Genomic DNA, 8,650 nt, shown 5'->3' on the forward strand with positions numbered 1-8,650 from the left:
GAGAGAGAGAGAGAGAGAGAGAGGTAGAGAGAGTGAGAGGGTGAGTTGGAAGGAATATCAGGGAGGGGTTGAACGAGAAGTGTTCCGTCTCCCTGGGACGAGAGACAGAGGCGGCAAAGAGGGTGTTGAAATTTAGGAGGCTTCATTTGGTCCATTCTTCTATCGGCCCACAGCACCGCGAACTATCGCAGATATCGCGAATATAACCGAGCTTTATCCACTCTCTTCTCTCTCTCGCTTGTACTTCTCGAGGAAATCTCATGCCTTTTCTACACAGCCATGTTCGAGCATTCAGTAATTCCGAACGATGATATCGTCATTCCTCTACGATAAACGATACATTTATTTGTATATATTGTATATATGTGTATATATATACATATATATATATAATATATACATATATAAATACTTCTCACACATGAGAACCAGTTGCTGTCTCGCTTTTGCTTCCGGAATTTAGGTTAAGAGGATGACCTCGACTCGGGTATTATTTGTTTCCAGTTTATACCAGATGATTTTAAACGCGGATTTCTTATCGTTTGGAATAGATTCTAATTTATCTTTATAGAAACAGTCTCGTTAATTTGTATTCCTTTTATATATATATATATATAATATATAATATATAATATATATATATATATATATATACACACACACACTCCGTCTGTCCAAAAAGTTCTGACACTGAATTAATAAGAAATAGAGAAATGTTAAGACGGCGGTTTCAGTAGTTCAGGTATTCTACATAAACTTCTCCCACTTGCATAGAATATCTATACAATGCATAGAATACCTATACAACCATGAGAAACTATCAGAAAAGTTCTTTGGGATGTTGTTTTAATCGCACGTCATGGATTTCCATTTGCTACACGTCAATCTACCTGCTCACAAAGTTACAGTTGTAGTGGTTTTTAACGAAAAATTAAATGCCAGTTGTCAGTCACTCTCCATGTTCATCCGAGTTGATGCCGAGTAATTTTCTTTTTATTCCTCAAAATGAAGATTCACATCATAATCGACATTCAATTTACTGAGCTTGAAATTTGTTGAATATGTATGTATGTATGTATGTATGTTATATATATATATATTCTCTAATTTATTTTTTTAAGAGGAGAAATAGCGAGATAAAATCTCGAAAAAGAAGAAAAGAGAAAGTTGAGAGTAGAAAATAAGGAGAATATATTGAAGACGAAATGCGTTTTCGTTGTAGAAAGAGAAGCCTCGTTGGAGGCTTTAATTAGAAGAATGTAACACGCATGATATTGTGGATAAAAAATGTCTGAAATGATGACTCCTCCTTCTCATCCTATTCCCTCTCTACCTCCTACGCCCCCTCTAAGGGATAGAGGTTTAGGGTGAACGGTTAGGCCTTGAAAGACCTAATCGCTCTAAGCGAGCCTCTTTGAGCACAAAGTTAAGAACGTGTATTTACGCATTTGCCACGTTTAATTGCCCGTGAAGCTATTACCTCCACTCTAAAATACGCCCTCTTCCGTATTCAACGTTCTATGGAGGGTACAATTGAGCACTTTGTGAAGTACTTACCTACTGAGACTCCCAATGACAAATGATTTTGGTAATCGCAGAGTCAAACTAGCTTCTCTATATCTAACGTCTACATTTTGACTGTAAATTGTGAGCATCGATGATTTTTTCAGGTATTAAGAAAATTTAATTTGAAAAATATAAACAAGAAATTAAATACTTAATTTCTCAGATTATTTTTTTCCATTTTTCTTCCTTTCATTTTTTTTTTGTTTTTTTTCTTTTTCCTACCAAGACAAGAGATTAGTTTTAATTTATGTAATTTAAATCAATTTAATTGATTAACGGCTTTCGTGAAATGGGAAATTCATTGAATTAGTTCGATAAAATCTTTTATCACAATTCAGTTTTCATTAATACATGTCGTTTAGATCCTATTTCTTTCGTGATTTTCAAAATCCGTTTAAAGGAAATCGAAAACTGAATTGGATTGTTAACTAAATTTCTTAACTTCGCATTTTCTCAATCTCCTTTTTTTCTTTCTACTGAAAAATAAAATGTTTCAATCGACTAATCATTATTTTTTTTTTATTATTAATTTATTTCTGTGATGAAAACTATTTATAATTATTGCATATTATGAGTATATATTTTTATAAATTATAGGAAAAGAAGAAAAAAAATGAGGAATTCAAATTTTGCCTAAAAAAAAAAGAAAAAAAAAAAAAAATTGGGATAACTCGTTTAATTTAATTGTGGCCTGATACTACCACGCCTATACTCTGTAATGCCATCTAACAATGTCTTCAGCAAATGCAAACTTGATGAAGAAATAATGGCGCTGTTTCTTACCAACGCCGAAGGTTAAGTTACTTTATGTTCGACCTTCATTTTATGTTCACTCTTTGTTCCGTACAGAATCTTCACTTTCTATTCAATATTTGTTTAAAAGGTAGATCGATAAATACATTTGATCCCATGACATACTTCCGTTATGTGTGACAATTATGTTGAATTAATATCGATTTTCGAGGAAAACATTTATGTAACTATATTATCTATATATATATCATAAAATAATATTTTGCTCGCAATGTCTTTATTGCGAATTATTCGATATAAACAACACGCTATTTTTCCGTTGATTGCAAGGTAATTGTTTTTAATATTATTATAAGTTTTTAGTAAAAAGATTGTATTTGGTTATTTTCTTCTTTTTTTTTTGTTTCTTTTTGTTTTTTTTTTGTTTTTTTTTTAGTAGTCATGTACACTATTGCTAATATTGATTATCGTTAATGATAATAATTATTGATTATTGTTAATGATAATAAATATAAGAATCTTCTTTATAAGAATCTAAGAATCATTTTTTTCAGAGACTCGTTTCTAAGTAGTCCATTCAAAGGAAAGAATAATGTCGTCTTTCAATTCAAGAGAACTTTTAATGGAACGTTTAAAAGATCTAGCAAGCAGGAACACAAAAAGCAAAAGATCTTGTCAAATATTTATAAAGTCGGTTGGGGAACATTAGGAATAGGTGGAGCTTATACGTTTAAGATAAGTACGAAACAAGCGACATGCGAAGCGATTAGGCAAAACAATGAAACAAAAGATAGCGTCGGACCGCATTTTCAATGGAAAGATTTTTTGGAGTATCTATATCCGCATGTTTGGCATTTATTGATTTCTTTGTCAGTAAGTATGAAAATATTGATAAAAAGTATATACTGTTGTAGGCGGATTTAGCTTCCAAGCTGCTTAAAGCATCAAAGGCGCTAGTATTAAAGTAAATCCATTTTACACAATACAATTTTTTTCCTTCAGCTGTTTATACAAATGGTGTAGCAAAAAATACTGTGATCAAATTGGATTATAGAACAAACATAGACGTAACATTTATTTATTGACTAACATATATTAAATTATATTTATGTAGTTGTACGAGCGCTCTGTTTACGAAAGCCGACGCGATCGTTTCTACCGCCGCTGTGTAAATCCATTACTGTATATTGTTTATTATATTGAATATATTTCTTATTTGTAGAGTGCCCTAATCGTAGCAATGTTAAATATTTGGATACCACAATCTGTTGGTAATATCATAAATGTATTGACAAAAATAGTTCAAGATAAAAGAAATGATTCTACAAGAAATACACTGGAAATGCTTCTGAGACCAACCTTTTTGTTGGCACGTATGTATGTTGCACAAGTACGTGGATTTTATATACTGCTAAAAGAGATAGAAAATTCTTTTTTGTCATTTGGAATCATAACAAAATTTATATGTTGCAGGCTTTTTTCACTTTTGTTTATATTCACACACTTTCTCATATAGGGGAAAGAGTAGCAATGAAGTTACGTCAAAATGTATTCAAATCTATCATTATGCAAGATGTTGCATTTTTTGATAAAAATCGAACTGGCGAAATAGTAAGCCGATTAACGAGTGATATTCAGGATTTCAAAAGTACATTCAAGATTTGTATATCGCAAGGTCTAAGAAGTTCTACACAAATTGTTGGTTGTGTTATTTCTGTGATAATGTTATCGCCTCAACTGACAGCTGCAATGTTATTATCTATGCCACCAGTTATATTCATTGGTACTCTATTAGGAAAAAGTTTGCGTAAGTTGTCTACAGATGCACAAAATCAAATTGCAAAAGCCACTGCTGTCTGCGAAGAAGCTATCCAAAATATACGAACGGTATACCAAGGATTACGTTATACTTCGAAATCTACTCAAATGCTATGTACCAATCTAACATTAATTTTTGTAATGTAATTGCTATAGGTAAGAGCGTTTGCGGCAGAAAATCGAGAAACGGAAGTATTTTCTAAGGAAGTCGAATATGCATCCGAGCTGTATGAAAATTTGGGATTTGGTATTGGGTTGTTTCAAGCAGGAACCAATTTGTTTTTAAATGGTATATTGCTTTGTACGTTGTACTTCGGTGGTCACTTAATGTCGATCGGGCAATTAACGTCCGGCGATCTTATGGCATTTTTAATGGCAACCCAAATAATTCAAAGATCTCTATCTCAGTTATCTTTATTATTTGGAACGTACGTAAGAGGAGTTACTGCTGGTGCTCGAATTTTCGAGGTATTTTATCATTTTTATTTGAAACTCATGCACACGATTTTATATGTACTATTTGCAATAGTATGTAACTTTCATTCCGTAGTATTTAAACATGCCACCATCGCCGATGATGGTAGGAGGGAAAACAATAGAGGGAAAGACTTTGTCCGGCGATATAGAATTTAAAAACGTAAAATTTAGTTATCCAACTCGACCGGATCACATCATTTTGAAGAATTTTAATTTGAATATTCCCTCCGGTAAAACGGTCGCTATTGTGGGTTCTAGTGGAAATGGAAAATCGACCATCGCCGCACTGTTAGAACGGTATGATATTTCCGAGATGAATTTGTACTATAAAACGTAAAATCTATATTGTACCTATATTTTGTAATTTTTTAAATTTTTACGCAGCTTTTATGACGTCAACGAGGGTAGCATTTCGATCGATAAATGGGACATTAGGTCTCTCAATTCTAGCTATCTTAGAGGTACTGTATTAGCATATATAAATCAAGAACCCGTACTTTTCGCAACTAGCATAATGGAAAATATCAGATATGGAAAGCAAGATGCGACCGACGAGGAGGTAAACAATATGATATATAAGTAAAAAATTTTAATATTCTCTCAAAGCATCTCGCATTACATGTTATATATCATTTAATCTACCAGATCGTAACAGCGGCGAAAGAAGCAAATGCTCACGAATTCATTACAAAATTTCCAAATGGATACGAAACTCAGGTTGGCGAGAGAGGCGCACAATTGTCCGGAGGACAAAAACAGCGTATTGCCATTGCCAGAGCACTACTAATGCGACCATCGATTTTAATATTGGACGAAGCAACGAGGTATAAAGAGATTAAACATCAATAATTTGTCACGTATTTCGTTCTGTTTTTTAAAATGTATTTTATCTTTTTCAATGCAGCGCGTTGGATTATGAAAGCGAAAGACTGGTACAAAAAGCTTTAGAAAACGTAACTCGAGATAGAACAGTGTTAGTTATTGCTCATAGACTAAGTACTGTAAAATCTGCTGATATTATTGTTGTATTGCAACATGGTGTTATCGTAGAGGTAGGTTTGAATGATCATTATTTCATATCCTTAATACATATATTCATTAACTTCAAACAAGGTTAAATTACAATTGTTGTAAATAAATATACATCGATGAACTTAGAGAACTAGAAATAAAAATAGAGGAATCGTAAGAATAAACAGAAACGGATATACAACGAAGTAGATTTTCTTCGAATGAAAGCATATCGAAACGAATAATTTTCTTTAAAGAAAATGTAAGTTGAAGTACTTCTACTCAAAGAAACTGTAAAATCAAAGTACATTCTTTTTAAATAGTTGATCAAAGTACATCAAATCATTTTCAAAATTATTTTCTTTGAAGAAAATGTACATAAAAATAAACTTTTCTTTAAATCTAACTGAAACGAAGTACATTTTTCGCAAATACACACACATAAAAGTATATCCTTTTTAAATATCGATTATATGAGACACGAATACGGACATTTCTTTGATTAACTGCGATCTACTTCCTACACACACGACATTTATATACTACTACTAAGTCGAATCATTTCGAAATCATTTCCTCGTTTAGAAAAAACGCATATCGAAATAAGACATTTTTAAATATAAGCGAAACGAAATTCAATATTTAATATTAAATCGTTTGTAAATATAAATACATGAAAGTATAGCTCTTTTAAATACGGATTATAAGGGACGTAAAACACGCAAAATTCACTTTGATATCGACTTTCATCTATTTTCTACGACACATAACATTTATATATTGATACTACTCTACTCGTGAGCTTTACTCGTCTCTGTGCGTCGAATCTCTTTCAAAATCATTTTACTTTGAAAAAATGCAAATCGAAACGAGTCTTTTTTAAATATAAATAGAACGAAATTAGCCGTATTGAATCGTTTGCAAATATAAATACGTAAAAGTCTAGTTCTTTTAAATACTCTTGGATTATTATAAGAAACGCAAAATACGGACATTCGCTTCGATTAACCATCTCATCTGCCTTCCCATCATTCTCATCTACACGCACAGACACATCACATTTATATAATAATGACATTGTATGCTACGCGTCTATATGCAATTATTTTCGAAATTACTTTCTTTGAAAAAAATAAAACGTCGAAGTAAATTTTATTTGAATGTAAATAGAACGGAACATATATTTTGTAAATATAGACGCGTAGAAGTATATGTTTTTCAAATATCGATTATATGGAACACGAACACTGACATTTTTCGGTTAATTGCGATCTACTTCCTACATACACGACATTTATATATGTATTAATACTATGTGCTACATGTGTACCTTAATTAAATTTTTTTCTAGATAGGTACCCATGCACAACTATTTAAGAAACAAGGAACATATTATAAATTAGCGAGAGAACAAAGAATTAATTAAAACAAAGAATCCATCAAAGCAAAGAAACAATCGTAACGAAAATTAATCATAACGAAAATTTATTTCTAAGAAAAAACGAATACTTTTTATATTATGATGATCACCGTTTGCACTAAGCAATATAACCAACATAGAATAATTAAGAGAAAAAGGCAACAGATCAATGTTACTGAGCACCGATCTGTCTTGTTGTTGGGCATTATTATGTAGTATATATCAGATGAAAATCTATGAAAAAACAGAAAATACGACATTAAATATGTTTCACTTCGATCGTAAAACGTTTACTTACCAATTTAGACGGTACTACAAACGTAGTGTAACTTCGCAGAAGTTGGTTAAGATGTCGGTAGATGTATGATAAAGTCGGCTGGTAGTTATTCTCGATCACTATGGCCGATATCACTTTTATATATCTATAACATACATTCAAATTCGTAGATTAGTTGCGACGAATCAGATGCGCGACGAACGTTCGTTTATTTGAATTGTATAATGATGGAAGATAAATCGGATGATGTCTTTTTAAACGATATAAACTTTTTTTCGATGGCACAACATTTTCCTTTGCAAACAACAAAATAATTCAGTTCGAATAGATCACACAGAAAATCTTTTCAATGATACACATTTGACATTTTGTAAAAAGGAAAAAAAAAAAAAATTGTATACTAGATGATAGGTTTAACGAATGTCAATAAAATGAACGGTTAATTGACGAAATAGCAATATACAATCGTTCGTACCGTTTGAATTGTTAAAAAGTATCTTTCGAAACTTGAAAAATGTACGAGAGGATTGCCCGTAAAACTGCACTCTTTCTATGAGTACCTCTGGAATGTGACTAGCCGAAAGTTACTCAAAGAATGACGTTGCAGCGTAAACGCCGCCCTTTTATAGGCGGGATTCACCTCACGTCCTCCCATGAAGACCAAGTATCCCGTTTTAATGCTATAGCTTCATGGTCCGGGGGTGAACAATTCCTCTCCTCCACTGCTGATTACAATAGGTTGCTTTGTTATTAGTCAAAGGTTCTCGATGATTGGCAGTTCATTGAAAATTATATTACAATCGAATTTTACCTCGCTCTCTCTATCTTCGTTTCCTTTCTCTCTCTTTCCCATCCTCCCTCTTTCTCTCTCTCTCTCTCTTTCTCTTTCTCTGTTTCTCTGTCTCTTTCTGTCTGTCCGTCTCTGCCTGTCTGTCTCTCTCTCTATTCTCTCTCTCTCTCTATTCTCTCTCTCTCTCTTCTCTCCCTCTGCGCTGTTTCCTCTTTCGTCGCGCGTTAATTCTTCTGTATTTTCCATGCATTTTCTTTTATCTTCGCTTCCACGATATTATTTTATAATTAAATTTGCGAACTCCGAACGTCGACTTAACAAATGTTAATTAATTAATTAACTGATTGTTACAGAATTTTCTTCGTCTTCACTTCCATGATATTTTTAAATTAAATTTAAGAATTCCGTCTTTGATTAACTTATCAAGTATTGATTGAGTAACTAACTAATCAATCAATCAGTCTATCGATCGATCAATCAATCGATCGATCAATCAATTAATTGTTAAAACATTTCTTGTGTTTGTTTGTTTTTTTTT

At 32.3% G+C, this 8,650-nt stretch overlaps 1 protein-coding gene across 2 annotated transcripts; it reads left to right on the top strand.

Moving 5' to 3' along the window:
- Nucleotides 1-2,561: 2,561 nt before the first annotated feature.
- Nucleotides 2,562-7,053, top strand: LOC122634558 (mitochondrial potassium channel ATP-binding subunit). 2 transcript variants are annotated; one of them, XM_043823604.1, is made up of 10 exons: nucleotides 2,562-2,649; nucleotides 2,874-3,192; nucleotides 3,542-3,709; nucleotides 3,793-4,206; nucleotides 4,294-4,605; nucleotides 4,688-4,911; nucleotides 4,999-5,173; nucleotides 5,260-5,438; nucleotides 5,519-5,666; nucleotides 6,977-7,053. In XM_043823604.1, the coding sequence occupies exons 1-10, from the start codon at nucleotides 2,591-2,593 to the stop codon at nucleotides 7,049-7,051; spliced, it is 2,073 nt and encodes a 690-aa protein (XP_043679539.1). In that variant the 5' UTR covers nucleotides 2,562-2,590; the 3' UTR covers nucleotides 7,052-7,053. The 2 variants fall into 2 exon arrangements, with proteins under 2 accessions (XP_043679539.1, XP_043679540.1); XM_043823605.1 differs by having other exon boundaries at nucleotides 6,981-7,053.
- Nucleotides 7,054-8,650: the final 1,597 nt, after the last annotated feature.

Source organism: Vespula pensylvanica, chromosome 15 (genome assembly GCF_014466175.1).
Source record: "Vespula pensylvanica isolate Volc-1 chromosome 15, ASM1446617v1, whole genome shotgun sequence".
Classification (NCBI taxonomy): Eukaryota; Metazoa; Arthropoda; class Insecta; order Hymenoptera; family Vespidae; genus Vespula; species Vespula pensylvanica.